Raw genomic sequence first — 23,285 nt, forward strand, 5'->3', positions numbered from 1 at the left:
GTATTACCTTGTCGAATGGGCCATCTGTGTGGGAACTGCTTAGGTTTATTAGGAAATTTTTGTCAGTGGCTGAGACTGCAGTTGTCTGAAGACTCAGTGGGATTGGACATCTAAGACGGAGCACTGATGTGGCTGATAGTGGGTTTGAGGGCTAGATTAGTGAGGATTGCCCACTAGAACAACCACGTATGTGTGGCTGGTAAAGAAAAAGATAAAACCCAAGAAGAAACTGAGTATCAAAAAGACTTTTTCTGCTGGTCCATCAATTGTTCAAACCTATAGTCCTCATCCTTGATATTCAGAAGACTGAAAACTGAGGATCGTGGTTCAAAGTCAGCCCAAACAGACTTCTCTGATTAACCAACAGAAAGTCAGAACTTGAAGGTATGGTTCAAGTGATAGAATGCCAACTGTGAGTGAAAAAGTCAAATGGTACCAAGGCCCTGAGTACAAGCCCCAGTGCTGGTATGGGGCAGGAGGTATGACGACGGCCGGGCGGGGGAGGGGGGGAACTATTTCTCATGACTTACAAGGATTACAACTTTTATTGAGTTTTATATATAGTGGAATGAAAGCAGCTTCCAGACTCATGGTGTACTTGCAAATAGAAATTACATTGCATGGCAGAAATCAGCTGTAAGTGTGCGATCAGCCACAGCTCTATGGAATGCTTTGTATATAAGAACTAGAATTGGTAGTAATGGGTGGGGCTCACAGATAGTAGCAAAGCAGGTTGGCCCAGTGTTCTGATTTCCAAAAAGTCTGGTAAGCAGGCTTCAGGCATGTCCTATATCCCTTTGCTCTTTAAAAAGCATAGACTCACTCTGGCACCTAAGTGTAAAGGGAACAGGAAGATCACAGTTTGAGGTTAGCCACCCCAAGCTTTGTGGAAAGCTAAGAATGAGAAGATCTTGGTTTCAGGTCAGCCCAAGCAGAAGAGCCTGAAAGACTATCTTCACAGAGGCAAGCTGGATATAGTTCATTTTGAAGGGCATTATCTCTGTTTAAACACTCAGATGTAGAGCAATCTGTCAACCTCACACAGTCACTATACAAAGTTAAGTCATTCTTTTCTGTGCATTCTGTTCTGTACATTGGATGATGCTTAAACTCTACACACTGGCTGTCTATATGCACTTCATCCACCTTACCTAGTTGTGATAGTCAGAATTCCTTCAGATATTGCTGGATCTCTGGTTGACAACATTTGCTTTTGTTGAAAACCACTGAACTAGATTACCTAGATTTCTAAAATTCCTTATCAGATTTCCAGGAGACAAATCTCATTGGCCTAGCTTGGACCCTGTGTCCAACTGAATCCAGTGAATTATAACCAGAGCATGGGATCACATGGCAGAGATATGGCTGCCAACAGACCACACCTGTGCCAATGCTGGCCCATTTGGACAGATACTCCAACGGGTAGGTGTGGATTACATTTCCTTAATCCTACTCATGAGGTTTTTCTAGTCCATCTCCATGTACTCTGACTCCTGTGTGGTTTAGCTGAAATGGTCAGATACACTTAGGTTATCTCTATACCCTTAAACAATTTGGAGCTGGGGTGTAGCAAAGTAGAGCACTTGCTTACCATATATGATGCCCTGGGTTTGATTCAAAGCACCTTAAAAAAACAAACAACCAAAAAAAGCCACCAACAACCACAAATCTTTGTTTTTAGACCTCCAATTTTTCACTACAAGGATTTTAAGTAAAAATATCTAATTTCACAATGTATGGTCTCCAAAGGAGGCTGTTCTTAGGAGAGGATCACAAAGGCTCAATAGCTATTTGCATGTGATCATATAAAATTATGTTTATCTAAATAAACTCCAAGAAATGGACATAAGAGGGGTTTTTATTTTACTTTTTGTGGGTTTTTTTGGGGGGGTTCCCCTTTTATCACTGTTACTGAGTTTTGTGCTCTTTGTCTTGTATGTGAGTTTATCTGTTTGGGGGAGAGCAAGGAGAAGCACAGAAATAGTGAGACAAAAACTGAACAAATTCATTAGTGATACTCACTAGACACTATGTTGAAAATAAACTATACAACTTGGGAGCATAGGCGTTTGGGAGGCAAAAAATTGGGGAAAACAAGGAAGAGGTGACACTGTTCAAAAAGAAATGTACTCATTACCTGACCTGTATGACTATAATGTATACATCACCTTTACAACAAAATTTTTAAAGAAATTAAAATTTTATCTCCTCAATCTAAAGCAAAACCAAAATGTACATCCTCAAAATGTATTTATCATACCTCCTCTGCCAGGCATTGGGTAGATCTCAGCAAAGTAGGGCAGACTCCTGCTGCCATAGAACTTACATTTCAGTTCGAGATTGATGCAAAAATTAGAATACCTAACATATCCTAATTTAGATCAGCACTTTTTAAATAATCAGAACCATTTTATCCTCACTGTCTAATTACTATTTGTAAACTATAATTTGGGGGGCAGGGGACTGCGCACACACTAGACCTGGGACTTGATTTTTTGTGCTTAAGGCAAATGCTCTACCACTTGAACCGAAGCTCTACTTCTGGCTTTTCCGTACTTAAGAGTTTCATAGACTTTCCTGCTCAGGCTGGCTTTAAACCTCAATCCTCAGATCTTTGCCTCCTGAGTAGCTAGGATTACAGTGTGAGTCACTAGCACCCAGTATAAACTACAAGTTTTAAAAGTCAGTGTGCTTCTTTATACCATTATCTTGTTACCTGAATGTGAATCCCGTGTTATAAGCAAATGCCCTGAACAAATGTCCTGTCTTACTGGAATAGTTGCAGTTTTGTGCACTGAATATTATTTGTCCCAAGCTTAGTCCTAACTCCTAGAAATAAAAAAACACTGTTAGAAAAGACATCTTGTTTTTTCCCAGATAACAACAAAGTATCCAGTTTAGCTTGTTAGGTTGAAAATAAGCTAAGGAACTGATCTGTCCTGTTTCTCAGGACAGTGGGCCCCTCCTGCAGTCCCGTTAATCTACATCAGGATCTCCAGCATATTCTAAAACCCCAGAGGCTTTTCAAGGAGAGGTCAGAGAAATGTTCCATGCTACACCTTCTTGGGAGAAAATCATGCCATTGACATGTTAGGGATTCTGGGAAATTTTCATTAATATGGCTGTTTTGGATAGAAACCTGGTAGTGCTTAATAAATTGACTTCCTATAAATTTGTCTTAGCATTCTATCCCTGTAGCGAAAAGAACTATTTTCCACCTGATGTATCAGAACTACTAGCCAGGTATCCTTGGCTCACACCAATAATCCTAGCTATTCAAGAGGCCAACCTGGATAGGAAAGTCTATGAGATACTCACCTCCACTTAGTCACCAAGAATCCTGAAGCAGAGGTGTAGCTCATGTGGTAGAGTACCAGCCTTGAGTGGAAAAAGCCAAGTGAGTGCATGCAGTCCTCCGTTCAAGCGCCCATTGCTGGCCTGGGTACATGTGTGCATGTGTGCGTGCGTGTGTGCGTGTACACACACAAATACACTATACTGAAATGCAAACGTGCATGAAATGATAATACATGGTACATGAGAATTGCCCATTTTTCCCCCTCACAGAATGATAAGTAAAATGTGATGATCAAGGAGACTTCCTGCAACAATCCAAAGCCTTATGCTAAGAGGTAACAATAGGAGGGATGAGAAAAAGTTCAAGAGAGGAACAGAATGTTCTCCTCCATCATTATTGTAAAAGATAAAGGAGTGTGCATGTTCGCCCTTGTTCAAATTATACTTAATGTGTGAATACATGAGTAAGGTTGAACAGCGAAGGCATTGACTCAGTGAGGGGGTATAGATGGAAGAGGAGACAATTGCAGGAAATAATGACACAAAGGGTTGATTTTCAGGGAACGTTTTGCAGATTGAACACATTCCCATGCTTTTCTTGATCCTCTTCAACAATGCCATTAAAGGAATTTTCTTTTTAAAGATGCTGACTCATAAGTTCAAAGAGAATAAAAAAGGAGACTCAGCAATTTAAAAATGAGGGAATCTTGTGAGATAAAAAGCCGATAGTTAAACATAAGGACTTAAGCCAGGTATAGTGTAATCCCAGCATTTAGAGGCTGAGGCAAAGGGATTGCAACTTTGAGGTGACCATTTCAAAAGAAAAAAATGTTGCTGGGCACAGTGGCTCACTCCTGTAATCCTAGCTACTTAGGAGGCAGAGATCTGAGGACTGCAGTTTGAAGCCAGCCTGAGGAGTAAAGTCCCCATAAGATTCTTCTCTCCAGCTAACCACTCAAAAGTTGGAAGGGGTGCTGTGGCTCAAGTAGTAAAGTGTTAGCCTTGAGCACATAGATGCTCAGGGACAGCATCCAGGCCCTGAGATCAAGCCCCACAACCAATAACAACAACAACAAAAAGAAAAGGAGTTGTCTTTGTGTTAGCCCAGAGGGAGTCAAATTAACAACAACAAAAAGAGCTAGCAGAAAACAGAGTTCCCCAGATGAAAAAACGGGCCACATAGAACACAAGAACTAAATGGTGCAAGACTCATACAAAATGTGTCTGCTCAATTACCTTGACTATGCTGGTGGTAAGAGCCTCCCCATCCCATGATCCTGGCAGTGGGGCCCCTGGTTCTTCTGCTTTTCTATGGCCAGAGGGGCACCCTTGGCTCCTCTAGTGGGCACCTAAGAATAAGAGACTCCCTACATGCAAAGTGCAAAGAGCCTAAGAAAGGACCTGGGCTGAAAATGTCAGAAAGATAATCCTGGAAGCCTGGTGTATAAATGTATGCACAGAAGCTGGAACCGTTTGGGTTTTTTTGGTTTTGTTTTTGTTTTTTGCCAGTCATAGGCTTGAACTCCGGGCCTGAACACTGTCCTTGGATTTTCTCAAGGTTAGAGCTCTACCACTTGAGCCTCAGCACTATTTCTGGCTTTTTTCTATGTATGTGGTACAGAGGAATCAAACCTGGGTCTTCGTGCATGCTAGGCAAGCACTCAACCACTAGGCCAAACTCCCGGCCCTGGAACCGTTTTTATTCTGGTCATTTTCACACTTAGACTTGCTTATCATCTGGGGATTTTGTGATCTATAGTTAGATGATGATACCAATGATGAAGATTCACTGGCTTGTAGAGTGTTGCTCTCCAAAGCTCTTCTCCATGCTGGAGTCTTCAGACCATGCTGGAGGAATTTCAGAGACCTCACAGAATTTCCCTTACTCACTTGGGGTGTTAGGAAACTGCTACTTAACAAAGTATCTTGTATCATTAACTGTTATCTTATAGATAATTAAATTTCTCTCCTGGTAGATCCCTGCCCAGGCTGTGTGCTTTTATGAAAGCAGGCCTTATGCTTTGAAGGTTGTAATTTAGATGCCGAGAGTTACTTCATCTTTGTCACTTCAAAGGAACCATTTTCATTGGAAATCTGTCAGTGATGGTTTATATCTGTGAGGCAGGCTGAGCTCACAGGTTTGACCTCATTGGCTATGCTTGCCTTTGTCTTACTGGTTGGTACAGCAAGAAGGCAGCCTAAATGCGAATCAACTATATGCATACACTTATGGCCTCGAAACTTGGATCACTCTTACTCTGTCTCCCTCCTTCGCTTCCTCTCTCCTTTCTTCTCTTCCACCTCCTCCTTCCTTTCCTCTTTCCTTTCCTGTGATTTCTAGACCAGGCTGAGCTCCATGGTAAAACTATCTCCAAAACAATCAAAGGGGTAAAGAATTTCTACCTGTCTGGTATGACAGACAGGCTTTCTGGCTGATACATCCTGTGCCCCCAGTTGTGTCCTACACAGATGGAGCTTCCTAGAGCTCTAGTTCTCCAGGGTTTTGCTTATTCCAACACCAGTGAATTGTCAGTGTGTGGGTAAAGTGTCCCAGGTGCAGCTTTGAGGAGCTTACCCCCTCCCCATCATATACTATATAGTAGTCCATTTGTGAAAACATGGTTAATGGCAGACTACACCTTTCAGCTCACAAGGCTGGGAGAGGCATGCCTAACATGGTAGAGCACCTGCCTAGAAAGTATGAACCCTGTCCCCTAGGCCCACAAAACAAAGGGAAGAAAAAAAAGAGTAGCTTGTAGGCCTGTTTTATCCGAGTGTTTATACAGTCCTGATTTAATTGGATAAATTCACAGATGTCAGATTTTACTGCATAAACATTATTAGTCTGTGCTGGTGTTAACTGAATGATTGTTTACTTGTACAGCAGATGCAGAGTTGCTCTTCTTCCACATTTGCACTCAAAATGAAGTAAACGGAGTCACTCGGGGCAAGGCCTAGGCTGTGAGCCATGTTCTACCCCGTACAATATGCAGTAGCATAGAGCTGGGCACAGCCTGACCTGCGCACCATGTGTGAGGGCTGGACAGTGGGTGAATACTCTGGAAGGATTCCGGTGGATGCAGGGTCCGCTGGAGCCACTGGGAGAAGGGATCCGCATGGGGGGGGGGGGGAGCAGGGCCCAAAGTTCCTGTCTGTTTGGAATGTAGGAGAAGACTCTTGTCTCTCCCCTGGAGGTGGCTCTCCATTTCAAGTCAGCCCTCAAAGTGCTGGTTGTGTTTACTGATGCCGTCCTCTGCAAGTTTGTTCCTTTGATTTAGTCTGGGATAAAGGGCCATTATCAAAAGACTGCATGTTCCCAGCCAGCTCACGATAGGCCCGAGCAGCCTCCCGGAGGCCACAAATTTGCTGGACAGGAACAAAGGTACTGCTGTTATAGGGATAAAGCTGACTGGAAGTCGAGTTTTCTTTGCTAGTAGATTGATTCCTGTATTTCCGACCACCTGGCTCATGTCTGAGGGGGGAAGGGGGGAAGGTGGCCCTCTGTGCCAGGCTCTCCTGGAACCACCTTGAGGACTGGTGGAGACAGTCCACCAGGCCTACTGAGGACACCGACTTCCCGGAATTCAAGCCCCACATCCCAGCCTGGAAGGGCGCTGCAGTGGCCTTGGCAGGGTTCAGCCTATGACACTGCCGTCCTGGAGGCAGGCCAGGCTAGTTAAGCCAGGCCAGCATGTCCTCAACCCTCCAGCTCCTCCTTACCCCACCTTTTTTTTCCTGTCCTTCCTGGCTAATTTAAAGGCCCCCGTATCCTGAGTACCAAGCTCCTCACAGCTCCTGAAGTGATAGTGCATTATCTGACTTACATTCTAGTGTTCTTTGCATCAAGGACACTATTATTTTAAAGTTCCATTTTAGCCAGGCTCTGCCTCGGTATTTAGTATATGTTGATTTATCTATTGTTTTTAATTACTCAAAGTAAATATCTCTGAGTCCATTGTACAGATAAGGAAATTGATTCAAAGAGACTGGGTTCTGATCAAGGTAAACAAACGCTGGGCTCAAATTTAGGAGTTGTTGTACTCTACATCTAATGTTCAATAACCAATCCCTATTAATAGAGATGCTATTCCTCCCAAATAAAAGATAAGTCTTGGTCTGGGATGCAGCTCAGTGGCAAAGCGCTTGCCTAGCAAGCACAACATCAAAGGTTTGATCCCCAGCACACACACACAAAAAAAAAAAACCCTGAAGTCTTGTTAACCCTAGTCTTGTCATTTTTTTTTCTGTTCTGCAATCCCCTTCCATTTAGCCCTGTAAATATTTTCTACATATAATTTTATGTATCCCATTCTAATATTCTGGTTTCTCATGTCTCATAAATCTGTACACTTTGACTATATCACATTCTAGCTATCTTCAAGTTTTTACAATGCTTATCTATTTGTGTATCTTTGTGCCCTGGTTACGCTTAATTACTAATGCATTCACCATGGTCAAGTTGTGCTTTTAGGAAGAGCTGAGGGCCAGAAGTCCTGGTGAAAGTGGTGCGGTTCACTCTTGGGAAGGGCAGGTACAATGAGCCACCACAGGCAATCACCATCCTTGGTTGAACTGGCCAGAACTGTGGGCTGCTGCATGGAGGCAGGACTCAAGACAGGACTAGAAGCAGGAGGAGTCATTAAATTGTTATGCTCTGGGACGAGAATATGAGCGCTTCAGCAGCCAAAGAAAGTAACTGTAATTAGGAAGTGAAGGAATAACAGTAATTATCATCATTGTGTGTAGCATTTTAATGTATTAGTACAGAAATATATTGTTATTACACAGTATAAGCACTTTTTGCTGCAATTAATGTTGTCGTTATAATTATGGCTGCCTCTGGCTGTTGATTCATCACAGCAATGGCCTCTAGTAGCCAAGGTTTATATCATGTAAATACGTAGGATCTGGAATCACCAGGAAACAAGTGTGACATGCATGGTACCGTCATTGACTAGTTTGTAAGGCCAGGGGAAAGGGACACATAGGAACTAGCTGTGCATGCAGGAGGCTGCAAATCAGAAACGATTGGCTATGCAGTGGCGAGTGCCTGTCATCTTAACACTTGGGAGACTGAGGCAGAAGAAGTGCAAGTTCAAGGCCAGCCTGGGCTACAGAGACTTGTCTTGAAAAGAAAAAATACATAAATAAAAACAAAGTGCTTTAAGTTTATAGTGAAGGGAAAGCAGGTTGGTTGTAGGCTGATGTCTGGCGCCCTTGCATGTAAGGATCATTTCCATATCCAGAAGCCCCAGGCAGCTATCTCTGACGCAACCAACTAGTAATCCCACCAGCCTGGAAGCGTCACAAGACAGGACTGAGTTTCTACCTCAATCCTGTGTATTTGGGAGTTAGGAATAGGAATCTGCTGACGTGGGGGAATAATCAAGAGGAACTGGAAATTCTTGGTATTTTCCAAGGCCAGCACAGGCTGAGAGTAAGGTGTGTGTTAAGTATTTGCTGGATTATGATGAACAAAACAGGATTAAATCTTCCTTAGGATTGATGTATTCCACTTTTAAAAGACTGACTTGGACACAATAATTAATCTTTACAATTCAGAGAAGATGATGAAACAGTATGCATGTTGCATACTTATAGAAGGAAGCCTGAAATTCACTTCCTAGGCATCATTTTGACTATGATTTACAGTTAGGAAAAGTGAGATGTGGACTGTGGAAGGATCAGGACTGTGCTCGGGATTCCACAACACAGTAGGATCCAGACCTGGTCATTTGGGAAGTGTGAGAGGTATGTGCAGAGCAGCAGGCGAGGTTGGGGGATGAAAACACTGGCAACTGGCTGATTTCATAAATCTGTTAATGACTGAAGAAAAGAAGCAGAGTGGAAATTGCCATTCTTTTTATTGTCTCCGTGAAGAAACCTCCTTCTATCATAGTGCAGGGTCAAAGCCTTGGAGGATGTCTGCTCTTGGTGTGAGCTGCTGAGCCAGGGTGCCCGTTATATCTGCAGAATCCTTCAGCCCAGATCGCAGGAGAAACTGGGTGCAAGCCAAGTGCTGACCTGCACAGGCCAGATGCAGGGCTGAGAGACAAAAATGACATGGGCTTATTAGAACACAATCTCTGGACGTGCACAGACCTAACAGAAATATTTGCTTGTTCAATTAAACATTGTGTGTGTGTATGTGTATATATAAGGTTTGAACTCAGAGCCTTGTACTTGCCTCAGCATGCGTATGTGCCTCTAGTCTGTCCTTTTGCTAACTGGTTTGGACAGACATTGATGCCTGGTCTGGTTTTGAACTTCTATCCTCCAGATATCAATCTCCTGCTAGCTGGGATTACTGGCATGAGCTACTGGCACCTGGCTTACACAAGTTTTATATTTTCATAATGCATCACAGTGGCTTTGCTTCTACTGGATTATAATATGTGTTTACACCTGACAGGGTTGAAAGTACTTTTAAAGACAACAAACCAGTAAGAAAGGATTTAATAAGCCTTTAGTCTGCTCCTTCTCAGGCATCCTTGTGCCATTTAAACATGGTTGTAGTGGCACACAAAACTTGCTCCACATTTTGTTGAGTTCTTTAAGCAAAAGGCAGCATGAGTAAGAATGAAGTGACTAAAGCTCCTGACCAGCAGGTGAGGAGTCCTACTGGCACGAGAGTCCAGCGACATCGTTGGTTTGGTTGCCTGGATTTGATGCGCAAGTTCACATCCATGTCTGGACTAGCATCTGTCCCTTCCAGCCCTGCAGTAAGAATCAAGCCATCTGAGAGTTTTTCAACCATGCACATCCCACTGAACTCTTTCAAGATGCCCTCTGACTCACAAAATACTAACAGAAGGTTTATTCTAAAGTCCAAGTCTAAAGAAGCAGTGAGCTTCTTACAGATGTGTGCCAGTCGCTCACACCTGTAATCCTAGCTGCTTAAGAGGTCAAGATTTAAGATTGCAGTCCAAAGCCAGCCTGGGCAACAAAGTCCATGAGACTGTAAGTGGCACTGTGACTCAAGGGATAGGGTGGTAGCCTTGAGCTGAAGAGCTCAGAAACACCACCCAGGCCCACAGTTCAAGTCCCACAACTGACAAAAAAAAAAGAAACTCAGATGTGTCAGTGCATGTTTATGGTTCCAGCTGCTCCAGAGGCAGAAACAGAGAACCAGTCTCAGCCAAGTGATTTCAACACCTTATCTGAAAAGCAAACTAAAAGCTAAAGATTGAGTGCATGGCTCAAGTAGAACAACACCTACCTAGCAAGCACGTGGCCCTGAGTTCAATTCCCAGTACTGCAAAAGGAAGACAGGAAGGGAAGGAAATGATTTTATGCCCCAGGTATTATTCTGACTTGTTCTGTAACTTTACAAGCACAGGAAAAGTTATTTTAAGAAAAAGTTAGGGCACTTAAGAATAATATTTAAATCAATATCTTCTTTTCCTTTTTTGAGACAAGGTCTTGCTAGGTTCAGGCTAGGCTTGAACTTGGGATTCTCCTGCCTTAGCCTACTGAGTGCTGGATTATAGCCATGCACTGCCACAGCATTTTTTTTTTATTTTTGAGTTCTGAAGATGACATTATGGGTTTTGTGCATGTTAGGTAAGCACTCTGCCACTAAGCTGCACTTTCCACCCCAGATATGAAACTTGGTATGTTGACACATTCAATACCTGATCGATTTCGTTCATCTTTACAGTTGATGTCAGCACCCAAGGATAAGAGAGTCTCAACTGTACTTGTGTGTCCTTCCTGAGTGTCAAAATAAATTCATTATCACTGTGATGGTAACAAAAACAAACCTTTAAACAAACTAGTCATATTAGGTACTTTTTCTAAAATAGTCAATTGCAAAAACTAAATTGTATATATAAAGGGTAATGACTCATTATTCTCAATATGGCATCAATCATTAAATACCTTGGTCACATTTTATTATTGGCATACAACTTTGTATGTCACATTGTGATCTAATACATCACTATAAGCCATATAAATTTTGTGATTTATACAGAACTTACAATTGCAAAATTTCCCAGGCCAATATATACCTCACTAAAATCTTTAGGATAAATATAGATGGCAAAAGACTATATAACTTTTCATTGTAAAAGGGAATTCTACTGCAGCTAGCACAGTCAGTTATGAGGTTATTTATATACTCTTCCTATGTGTTAGTCTATGAGTTTATGTACAACCAGAACCAAAGCTTGAGGTTCAGTCTTTCCTGAAGCCTGGAAAAAAGACAAGCCTGTCTCCCCTTGTGGCAGATTAGACCCTCAGCCCGTCCTTACACCTTCCCACATTCTTATAAGGGGAAAACAGGGCAAAAGCATGTAGATGAGTAACAACAACAAAAACCCTGCTTCTAGAAAATCAAGTGTGGGATGACTAAGTGATGCTTCCTTTCTAGTGGAAGCATTTTGTTTTCAGGGTGACAAGGAGACCAGTGAATGCCATTCTCTTCTCCCATTTAACTTAAAATCTTAACTTCTAAATGCAGGGTAGTTTCAACCAACAGACATTTATGGCTTAAACTGATTCCTGAAAACAAAAATGTTAGGAATGGGGCATAAAGCCTAAGTATATAAAAGGCACTTCTTTTTCTCCTTCCTTCCTTCCCTCCTTCCTTCCTTCCTTCTTTCTTTCCTTCCTCCCTCTCTCCCCCTCTCCCTCCCTCTCTTCCTTCCTTCCTTCCTTTCATTCTTCCTTCCTTCCTTCCTTCCCCCCACCCTTTCTATTTTTACTTAGAAATAAAGTCACGTTTCTTTTTAAAGGGATTAAGGACTTCAGAATCAGGAGCATTTCAAGTATATGGGCAGTTACCATTCATGGAAATGAATCTATAAACTGGGTGTGGTGGCTCTTGCCACCCATCTCAGGGTGAGATCTGAGGATCACAGTTCCAAGCCAGCCCAGGCACTAAAGTCAGTGAGACTTTTATCTCCAATTAACCAGCAGAAAACTGGAAGTGGCCCTGTGGCTCAAGGGGCAGGGCGGTAGCCTTGAGCTGAAGAGCTCAGGGACAACACCCTGGCCCAGAATTCAAGTTCCACAACTGACAAAAAAAGAAAAGAAATGGAGCCATAAAAACTGGACTACAGACTGGGTGCTGGTGGCTCACACCTTTAATCCTAGCTACTCAGGAAGCTAAGATCTGAAGATCCGAGGTGCAAAGACAGCCAGGCAGTAAATCCTTAAGACTCATCAACAATTAACTAACAGAAAAGTGGAAGTGGACCATGGGTCACAGTGGTAGAGTACCTGTCTTGAGCAAAAGAGCTCAAAGACAATATCCAGGCCCTTAAGTTCAGGCCCCACAACTGAAAAAAAAAATGAAACAAAACCAAGCCCCCCAAAACAGGAATACAGAACCATCCATCCATGAAATAATGCAAATCAAAACCAACCTTGGCTGCATAGTGAAGTGCTGTGTGGTGGGTTGTGGTTGCTCTCACGTCTACTTCAATGCCAAGATCAGACACCAGGAAACGGATGGCCTCATCCTGCCCAGTGACAGCTGCCCTGTGCAAAGCCTGAGCCCCCAGGCTATCCTCCGCTGAAGAACAAGCCTTGTAGATGGGAAGAGCAGAGATCAGAAGAAGCAGAGAAACCTGCTGGGTGGAGCCTGGGCCCATACACCCGGCTGTCTGTGCCTTCCTTCGGGCAGAGGATGTGGAGCTTCTGTCTGATTCTCTAAGGACTCTACCAAAAAATGGATGAGTCCAATGACATTGATCAAGATGTATTGGACTCAACCTGCTTTGTTGAACAGCAACTCCTTAAAGATTTTTTTTTTTTTACAAAAAGAACAGGATGAGCCAGGGCTCCTGGCCACAATGCCAAAAGTGCTGCCAGGGGACTCTGCTGTTCCTACCATCAAAGACCGCTATGTCTTAGAACCTCAATGTTTGTCTTTATTTTTTCCAGTCCTGGTACTTGAAGTCAGGGCCCAGGTACTGTCCCTGAGCTTCTTTTGCTCAAGGCTAGCACTCTACTACTTGAGCCACACCACCATTTCTGGCTTTTTCTGTTTATGTGGTACTGAGGAATTGAACCCAAGGCTTAGTGCATTCTAGGCAAGCACTCTACCTCTATGCCACATTCCCAGCCCCGCAACTTGTCTTTATTTTATAGCTGGAAACACTGATCCTTAGAACCCAGGAAATCAAGTGTGGTGTGTATGCTATAATCTAAAATTTGTAAGAAGAATCAAAGGAATAAAACGAAAGCATTTTGATACCTGGTGTTTTTCAAGGAGCAGCCTGGCTATGTCCACATGACCACACTGAATTGCATCCATAAATGGGGTGACACCACACTTGTCTCTGTAGTCCGGTTCATACTGGCACCTAGAGCCCAAACCCAGAATTACAGACCTGAGAGCATTCACTTCTTCAAACTCTCAGACAGTTGACAGCTGGGCACCTGTAAGTACACCGTATGTCAGACAAACTGTCTCTTCCACTCCTCCCCATCTCAGAATCAAAACAGAGCTCTAGGGTTTGGGACCCACTCCTCTTCTAACCTCCTCCCTTCCCCTTGATGGCCGCTTGCTCTCCAGCTTCTCGTGCCAGAAGCTTTGAAGAGATTCTTTCGACTGCCTTTCCTTCCTCTCATAAGGAATCCATTATCTAAATCTCTCAATTCTGCAGCCAAACTACTTAAAACATCAATACTCTTCCCCTTGTCTGTGCTTTCACCTCTAACACCACATCGACTGGCAACAGTCTAATTATTCCCCCATTCATTTCTGCCTCCCCACAGAAGCTGCAGACCTCCTCCCACAGTGCCAGTGGCCTCCTGAGAACAGGCCATTGCTCTCCATGCATGAAGAGATACTGTAATTCCTTGCAATATTTTAAGTCTTACAGAGATTGTTCAGTTTGTCCTGTTGGCAGTCTGTGAGCTTTTAGCTCTTTTAAGTAAAAACCGTATTAACATCTTGTTAAACGGGATGAGAGTTTGGCCCAGTGGTAGAATGCTTGCCTCGCATACACCAAGACCCAGGTTCCATTCCAGTATCACATACACAGGAAAGCTGGAAGTGGTGCTGTGGCTCAAATGGTAGAGTGCTAGCCTTGAGGAAAAAGCTCAAGGACAGTTCTTAGGCCCTGAGTTCAAGCCCCAGGACTGGCAAAAACAAAAAACAAAAAAAAAACCCTCTTATTAAAATGTTTAACAAATGTTTTTCCCCAATTTATTGCTCTTTTCTTACCTCTTAAGAAGTAGCTCTACTGCTTCTAAACAGCCATGCATTGCTGGAAGAGAGTTGAGAATTAGAGCTATTAGGAATATGGTATACTCAAAATACTTCTTGGCCGGGGATGTAGCTCAGTGGGAAAATTTTTACTTGACATGAATTAAGCCCTGAGTTTGATTCCTGGCACCACAAAAATAAAGTTCTTCTATCCTCCTGGTTCTCCCTTCTGCCTCCATCTTCTAGTTAGGACTTACAGGAAGGAATACTTAAAATTATATATACTTTTACTGCCCCCCCACCTCCGCCTTGAAATTCAACTCATTAGTGACAATGATGTTTTTACTTTAGGAATGTACAACCAGTACTTGATTCTTTCTTTTTTTTCAGCTGGTCCTAGACTTGAACTCTGGCCTGGGCACTGTTTCTGAGCTCTTTTGCTCAAGGTTGGCATTCTACCACTTGAGCTACAGCTCCATTTCCAAATATCTTTTTAAGCACTTTCATGGCAAACTTTCAATCTGAAACTTTTCTTTCTTTTATTATTTATTTATTTTTGCCAGTCCTGGGGCTTGAACTCAGGACCTGGGCACTGTCCTTAGACACTGTTTTGTTCAAGGCCTGCGCTCTACCACTTGAGCCACAGTGCCACTTCTGGCTTTTTCTGTGTATGTGGTACTGAGGAATCAAACCCAGGGCTTCATGCATGGTAGGCAAGCACTCTACCACTAGGCTGTGTTCCCAGCCCTTATCTTCCTATTTTTGTGTTGTGTCAACTTTTCTCCAGGAAATACAAAAACATTTTGCTTGTTTGCACTAATCCTTGACAAAGTAACTTTCTCCATGAAAGTATCTCCAGATGTGTATGAAGGGGTATATGGCCAAATAATTTATAAGCTAAAGAGATGTTTTTCTACTTAGGATGTTTGAGAAGATATTCTTGCATACCTAAGTGCTACTGTGTTTAGAAAATAACTAGATATGTATTACCTAGACTATATCATATCACAGGCATTCATTTCTAGAGAAACTAAATTCAGCATACTACTATACAACAAGGTTATTTTCCAAATTTCTTGTTCTGGACTCTTACGCCCCTTAGTGTAACAACAATTTCACAATTTTCTTAATTTAAAATAGTCTACAGCTATATCTTACAGTTAAAAGTAACTAAAAAAAATGGAAACTGCATCCTAAATTATATCTGCCATTACCACTAGGTACTAGGGCTCACATATCTATAAGTGTTTGTACTTATTTAGACATAAAAACATGATGGTATTACCAGAGCTATAAAGGAAATACTGCCCTTTTTTTCTCTTGTCTTCAGTAACAATGTAAAAAATGTTACAAAGAAAATAGTGGTAACTATTTATTCTGGGCCCACATGTGTCAAGGATTTTGCCAAGGAACTCACATAATGACCTCCTTATCCCTACAGTGATTCTGGGTCGTGGCAACATTACCATTGTTGTTTTGCTGATGGAGACATTTGTTCTAGAGAGGAACTTAGGTTTTCTACTGAAGGTCAAAGACAGAGGAACAGAACCAGTCTGTCATCTCACTAATGAGTCAGATAAGCTAGATACACAAGAAGAGTATACTTACACAAGGAAAGCACCTAGCTTGTAACACGATCTGTACGTGTGTGTGCTATATAGCCTAAGACATGCTTATTCCTTACCATCTATTTTCTCCTAACCTCCATTTCCCTACAGGCAACTTGAGCAGGGTGACGTAGGCAGTGCCGGGGGGAGTGACTGCACATCTGCACCTGTCTGCCTAGGGCTGCTGGCTGTACCTGCAGTGTGCAGAGGAGTTCTTCTAATTTTGCTCTCTGTTTTCCAGGCATCTGGGCACTTCTCAAGCAAGTACTGGAGGATCAGAGGGTCACCTTCTCGACTGGCAATGTGGAAACTGTTCCAGCCATCTTTGTTCTTCAGGAGTGGGTTAGCACCATGTTCTACAAGGACCTGGATCACCTCAAGATTCTTCCTTGTGCAAGCCATCATCAGAGGAGTCCTAAGGCCAACCAGGGCAAGCCATCAGATGGAAGGAAGATGAGACATTAAAAGCAAGAGGTCAAGTCTTCAGGAAATTGACATCCTTGGCACAGACTGACAACCCAGAAGGCCCAGGGGTCTTGGAGGAAGGAAAGGTGCCTCGACTGGCAAATCCTCTGCATGAAGTAAGGACCATGGGGGAAATCACCAGGGGAATATAACTGAATATCACCTACAAGTAGCTGGGGGCCTGGAGGCAAAACTGCTTGGGAGCCAGATAGCAGTGAACAGGGACAAAACTAGTAAGAACCACACAGGATGGGGGTCAGCTTTTCTCCCATAGTGGGGAAGATGAACTTTGTAGCAATCTCTTCTGTGTTTTTCTTTTTCTTCCTTTGTAATGTCCAGTATCAAACCTAGGGCCTCAAACATACTAGGTAAAGGTTGTAATACTAAGTTGCATTCCCATCCCCTGTGGGGGTTTTTTTTTTATGAGATCAGGAATCATTTGAAATAGAAACTTCATTATGTAGTAAGCCTTAAGAAGTTCATAGCCTCTGAAAGACAAGATACAGTGAATAAAAGAATTTCAGGCAGATACAGGTGGCTCAATCCTAGTCACTCAGGAGGCTGAGATAGGAAGGTCTAGTAGGAAGCTAGTTCAGGCAGACTAAATTCTTGAAACTCTTACTTCCAATTAACCAGCAAAGGGGCTGGTAGTAGAGTGGTAGAGTGCTTGCCTAGCATGCATGAAGGAAGACTGGGGTTCCATTCCTCTGTACAACTGGAAGGGTTCTGTGCCTCAAGTGGTAGGCTCTAGCCTTGAGAAAGTTCAAGCACAGTGTTCAGGCTGAGTTCAAGTCCCAAGACCAGTTTTAAAAAAAAAAAAAAAAGCCATCCAGTTAACCAACAGAAAAGCAGAGCTGGAGGTGTAGTTCAACTAGTATAGCACCGGCCTTGGGGGACAAAAGCTAAGGGACAGCCCCAGTACCAGCACCTAACTAAATAAATAAACCCACTCTAACTAAAGAGTTTGGATTTGGGCCGGGAGTTTGGCCTAGTGGTAGAGTGCTTACCTAGCATGCATGAAGACCCGGGTTCGATTCCTTGGTACCACATACATAGAAAAAAGCCGGAAGTAGTGCTGAGGCTCAAGTGGTAGAGCTCTAGCCTTGAGAAAGTCCAAGGACAGTGCTCAGGCCCTGAGGTCAAGCCCAGGACTGACAAAAAAAAAAAAAGAGTTTGGATTTGTGTGAGGGTAGAGTTTCCGGAGTGTGTTGATGGTAGTTGTTACAGATAGCAAGAGATGAAAAGCACAGAGTGGCCTATCTGTACCTGCACCCGTATCAGTCATATTCTGTACATGGTCTGTACAATGCCAATTAAAATAACGCAATTTATGAAGCAGGAATCCAGCTAGACATCCCCGAAAGAACATCACCTCCTGGGCTGTGGTAGACAATTCCCTACCTGACCACACTGAGCGAGAAGGTTGGGGGCAATAAGATCTTGCCGTCGGGTGATGATTCTGCAGGGACTAGAGAGGAGGCGTGTCCTTCTGGACCCTCGCCACCTACCAGTCGCCCTTCTTCAGGCAGTCTACGGCCGCCCCTCGTTCCAGCAGGTAGCGCACGCAGTCCCGGTGGCCCATCGAGGCAGCCTCGTGCAGAGGCCGCTTGTAGTCTCGGTTGGCGGCCTCGACGTCCGCGCCCCAGGCCTCGACTAGATGGGCCAGGATGTCCAGGCGTCCGTGGCGGGCGGCACAGTGGAGGAGGCTGTCCCCAGCCGGGCCCGGGCAGCTCCCGCCCGCCCGCAGCTCCGCCCGCAGGGCGCGCAGCCGGCCTTCCTGCACCAGCCTGGCCAGGCGCCGCGGGTCCCCGGGCCGGGCCATCCCGGGGCCACGCGGGGCACGAGCGGGAGGAGCGGGAGGGACGCCGAGCCCAAGTCCTCGGCTGGGTGCGCACCCTTGAAAGGTGCCCCGGGCCGGGCGTCGGCGGAGCGGCGCCGGTGGGCCGCTGCGACGGGCGGGGACCCGGCTCCAGGCGCCGTCGTGGTTCCGCAGCCGCCCTCCGCACGGGGACCCTCGGCAGGCGAGAGCGTCGCCCGAACGCGGAGCCCCGCCCGGCCGGCGACGCTTCCCGCGGCCGCCCAGCCGCCGGGGTCCCCGGAGCCTCGACACCGCCCGAGTCCGAGGGATGCTAGGGGACGGGGCGGTGCTCCCGGGCTCCGCCCCCTCCTCGTCCAATCGGCGGTCGTCCCGGCTTCCTCCCCCGAGACCCGGGCAGCGGCGCGGGAACTCTGGGAAAGTTTCCCGAAGCCGCCTTCGGGCCAGCGGAAGCACGGAAGGGGGCGGGGCCCAGCTGCGATGGCCACGCCCCCCTCAGGGCTCGCGTTTCGATTGGCTCAGGCGGCCGTCCTTCCGGCTCGGTGGCAGGCTCTTCCCTGGGCAGCGATGGGGCGGAGCTCGCGGAGGAAGTCGTCCGTGGTCTAGGCTCGCTGACGGGGCGGGAGGAGGGGCTTGCTGCTAGGGGCCGCTGGGCTGGGAGGCCAGCAGCGGGGACCGGGCGGCGGCGGCGGCGGGGGCGGCGACGGCGGCGGGGGCCCGGGTCCGGAGCGTCCGTAGTGCGTGAGATCCTCGGCGAGACCGGGCGTGCGGGCCGGGCTCCGATGCGTGGGAAACTTGGCCTTCGCGGGGCTCGGGGGTGGGGCCGCGGCCCCGGGCGGGCGGGGCGGGGCCCGGCCGGGGGTGGGTGTGGGGGCTCCGGGGCTGCGCGGGCGGTGGAGGGGGGGCGGGCGGCGGGTGAACCCCGCCGGGCCTGGGCCCCGCGCCGGCCCCGGAGGCCCTGCAGTCCCTGCTCGGGACTCGCGGAGGTGGCCGGGGAGACGGGGCCGCGGTGCCGGGCGAGCTGGGCGTCTCTGCTGGTGTTTTGACCTTGTCGTTTCACGCTCCCCGGCGAGCCTCTTCCACTGGCTCTCCTCCCTTTTCCTTGCCTGCGGAGAAGATGATGAAGGCGATGCGGGAAGGCCGTGAGCTTTTGGAGGGTCCCTTGAGATCGGGGAGCGCAGCGCTGACTGGGGTGATGGAAGAAATTAGGGTCAGGTGTGGTTTTGATCGCACTTGTCGTTTAGCCTCTTGGTGTTCAAGTGGTGCTGTGGAAATCGCTTCCAAAGGGCCAGCCTTCAAAACAACCGCCCATGCCCCCCCCTCCCCTCCAGAGCTGATTTTGTTCTCTCTCCCTCTGGAGCTCCACTTGGGGTTTTGGGTGGTGGTTAGTTGGAGATAAAGACTCTCAAGGAGACCCTTACGGAGCCACCCTAGGCTGGCTTTGAATCTCCATCCTCAGATCGAGTAGCTGAGTTGTAGGCATGAGCCCCCGCCCCGGGGCAGGGTAAAACAATAGCTCTTTAACTTGTTTCAGCGCTTTGGTTTAACAAAACCCTTGGCATGAAGTAAATCCACCTACCCTCTCATCAAGGCGCCCTTCTGGTCTTGAAGGCCTGATGAAGTTAGTGACTTTACCATAAAAGGGGGGTAGTTGGCCCCCCGTCTAAAGTAGGAAGGAAGGAAGGAAGGACGGGTGCAATCGCTGAGTGTGTTAGTGCCTGACACAGGCGGCAGAAGACCAGAGATCAAATGCAGAGACACTTGAATTTCCTATGTGTTGATATCTCTTTTTGTCTGCTTGTAGTGTTCCTCTGTGGAAATTGAATTCAGATTCTGTCTCTGCTGTTTCTGGCTATGAAATTACTTAACTCATAGAAATTTGTCACCAAAGCAACTCAAGTCTTCCATACTCACTGACCATTCACATGCCTTTTCTTTTTTTTTATGGCCTGTCCTGGGATTTGAACTCAGGGCCTGAGCACTGTCCTTGAGCTTTCTCAAGCTTAGAGCTATACCACTTGAGCCACAGCACCATTTAGGGCGTCTTTCTATGTATGTGGCACTTAGGAATTGAACTCTGGTCTTCGTGCATGCATGCTCCCAGCCATTCACATGTCTTTTGATGACTACTCTCCTATTTCACACTGTTTCCTAAGCTGTAACCTGATTCTCCACCGACCATTTGAAAAGATGGTGGTGGATGCTTGTAATCCCCGTACACAGAAGACTGAGGCAGGAGGACCTTGAATTCAAGGCCAGCTTGACCTACTTATTGAGACCCTATCAGAAAAACAATAATCATAACCCCAGATTACTTTTAAAATTGGAACTTTGGGCTTCCTTCCTCACTCTAGGAAAAAAAAAAAACATGATTAGTAACATCTCTTCATGTTCTAATAGGAATGTCAGTTGTCCTTGCTATTCTTTCTCTTTTGTCTTTTCTTGTCAACAGAACAAACACATTTTTTGGTGTTTTCTGTCTTCTCTGTTTTGCTGCCCTCAGGCAATCACTAGCTCTGAAATAGGTTTCTGACTTGTTTTTCTGACAGTGTTCATGTCTATCTAAATTTGATTGTATAAGGACCCTGCTTAAAAACTACATGATATCCTGAATTGCCTATAAAATAAAGGTTTCTTTCTTCATCTTTTTTTTATAGCGACACATAATTAACTGCATAGTAAGATTTTTCATCATGGTGTTTCCATACACAATTGTATTGATCACGTGATTACATTGATCACGTGATTACGTTGATCATATTGCCCCTTCTGTTACTTTTTTTTTGGGGGGGGGGTCATGGCATTTGAACTAGGCCTGGGCACTGACCCTGAGCTCCTCAGCTCAAGGCTACTGCCCTACCCTTGAGCCAAGCCCCATTTCTCATTTTCTAGAGATAACTGTTTTGGAGTCTCAGATCCTTTTGTGCAGGGGCTGGCTTTGAAACTTGATCCTCAGATCTCAGCTCTCAGCCTTCTGACTAGCTAGGATTACAGGGGCAAGCCACCTCACCTGGCTCTGTTACTCTTTCTTATCCTTCCTCCTCCTTCCTGATTCCCTTCTCTTTATTGCATGCCCCCATGCCTTGTTGTTTTTTGGGGGGTTTTTTGTTTTTTTGCTAGTCCTGGGCTTGAGCTCAGGGCCTGAGCACTGTCCTTGGACTTTCTCAAGGCTAGAGCTCTACCACTTGAGCCTCAGCACCACTTCCAGCTTTTTTCTATATATGTGGTACCAAGGAATGGAACCCAGGTCTTCGTGCATGCTAGGCAAGCACTTTAACCACTAGGCCAAACTCCCGGCCGCCCATGCCTTGTTTTTATTTTCATGATTTGCTTTTTCTTTCTGTCCCACAATGAGAGAAAACATTTGCTATTTGTCTTTGTGGGACTGGCTTATTTCACTTAACGTGGTGATCTTGAGTTCTATTCATTTTGCAGCAAAAGACATTTTACTCCAAATGGCTAAATAAAACTCTATTCTGTGTTTTCTTAAGTATGTACGTGTGTGTGTATAAAATCTTGTTTTTCTTATTTGTTCATCTGCTGATGGGTACCTAGGTTCATTTCATAACTTGGCTATTGGCTAAGTGTGTACTGGTACTACAGTATTAACAGCCTTACTCTATCCCTTGGTTTTTTGTACTCAAGGCTAGTACTATTCCACTTGAGCCACAACTCCCCTTCTGGCTTTTTGATGATTAATTGAAGGTAAAGATCTCAGACTTTTCTGTCTGGGGCTGACTTTGAACCATGATGCTCAGATGACAATCTCCTGAGCAGCTAAGTTGACCAGCATGAACTACCCGCACCTGGCTGACTTTGATTCTTTTGAGTTTTTATCTACCCAGAAATGGATGGCTGGGTCATAGGGGAGTTCTAGTTTTAATTTTCTGAGGAACATCCATAACTGATTTTCATAGTAGATGGGATCATTTACATTCCTGCCACCAATGAGTAAGAACTCCACCCCCATATTTGTTTTCTTTAGATAGCCATTTTGATTGGGCCATATAGTTCAGGGTAGGGAGAATGAGTCCTGGAGCTTGAACTCAGGACCTGGACACTGTCCCTGAGCTGCTTTTTTTTTTCTCTTTTTTTTTTTTTTTGCTCAAGGCTAGCACTCTACCTCTTGAGCCATGGTGTCACTTCCAGCTTTGTGGTACTGAGGAAACCAGGGCTACATACATGCTAGGCAAGCACTCTACCACTAAGCCACATTCCCAGGCCCCCTTGCATCTTTAGGGCTCAATGTTTCATAAAGAATCTTCCAACACTGCTAGTTGTATTTACTTTCCTTTACCATCATAGACAGTGCTTTATGTATTTATATAGCACTTATATTGCTCTTGTGTTTAGCAGTTTGTGTTTGTTTTGATACTTGCCTTATGGTCAAGCATATTCATTTTTATATACGTCAGTGTTTAAAATAGCATTGAACAAGCGTACTATAAAGAAGTCCCTCAAGGAGCTTATAATGAATCTAGGACATAGTACATACATATATGTGGTTGTGGAGAAAGCCTTTCAAGTATGGAAGGATATATTCTGGACAGTAAATAGTAGTCTTTCTTTTGCCATTCCTCTCATGTGAGAAACATAACATGAGCAGTGTAACCTATCTGTAGAAAATGAATGCTGTATCCAAGGGAATCGTGGTAGCTGTGGATATGAAGTGTTAGGAGAGTCAGAACCTCCAAACCTGCCCCCTGTGGGTTTAGAAGAAGCAGGAAATAGGCGCTCATATCCAATTGACTGTGCATCAAGTTAACACCAGCTGGCACAGTGGCTCACACCTGTAATCCTAGCTACTCAGAAGGATAAGATCTGAAGATGAAGGTTCAAAGCCAACTCTTAGACCAGAGGAAAGTCATTGTATCTGTTTTCCCTCATTAACCAGTAAAAAACCGGAAGTGGAACTGTAGCTCAAGGAGCAGAGTATCAA

General features: G+C 45.1%; 2 protein-coding genes across 3 annotated transcripts in view; one reads left to right on the forward strand and one right to left on the reverse strand.

Moving 5' to 3' along the window:
* Positions 1-9,144: 9,144 nt before the first annotated feature.
* Positions 9,145-18,422, reverse strand: Ankrd16 (ankyrin repeat domain 16). Its single transcript, XM_090318841.1, has 7 exons — positions 18,039-18,422; positions 16,260-16,480; positions 14,477-14,519; positions 13,502-13,610; positions 12,669-12,830; positions 10,932-11,010; positions 9,145-9,342 (listed from the first exon to the last, which is right to left on the reverse strand). The coding sequence occupies exons 1-7, from the start codon at positions 18,350-18,352 to the stop codon at positions 9,191-9,193; spliced, it is 1,080 nt and encodes a 359-aa protein (XP_090174967.1). The 5' UTR covers positions 18,353-18,422; the 3' UTR covers positions 9,145-9,190.
* Fbh1 (F-box DNA helicase 1) overlaps positions 16,476-23,285 on the forward strand; it is a 37,210-nt gene continuing 30,400 nt past the window's right edge. Inside the window, exon 1 of one of the 2 annotated variants that reach the window (XM_090318839.1) lies at positions 16,476-16,646. The gene's annotated coding sequence lies outside the window, so the exon portion shown is untranslated. Of the gene's footprint in view, positions 16,647-19,251; positions 19,562-23,285 lie in introns of those variants that run through there. The other variant, XM_090318840.1, reaches the window with a different exon arrangement.

Source organism: Megascapheus bottae, chromosome 26 (assembly GCF_031878675.1).
Source record: "Megascapheus bottae isolate mThoBot1 chromosome 26, mThoBot2.hap1, whole genome shotgun sequence".
Lineage (NCBI taxonomy): Eukaryota > Metazoa > Chordata > Mammalia > Rodentia > Geomyidae > Megascapheus > Megascapheus bottae.

What these genes read in the sequence shown, in the direction of transcription:
- Ankrd16 (XM_090318841.1), bottom strand. Translation starts at nt 18,352, where the DNA reads ATGGCCCGGCCCGGGGACCCGCGGCGCCTGGCCAGGCTGGTGCAGGAA. An exon ending in TGCCTGAAGAAGGGCGACTG is followed by an intron (nt 16,481 to 18,038) that starts GTAGGTGGCGAG and finishes GGTTGGCCTTAG; the next exon opens with GACTCCTCTGATGATGGCTT. An exon ending in GTAGAGCTACTTCTTAAGAG is followed by an intron (nt 13,611 to 14,476) that starts GTAAGAAAAGAG and finishes TTTGGGCTCTAG; the next exon opens with GTGCCAGTATGAACCGGACT.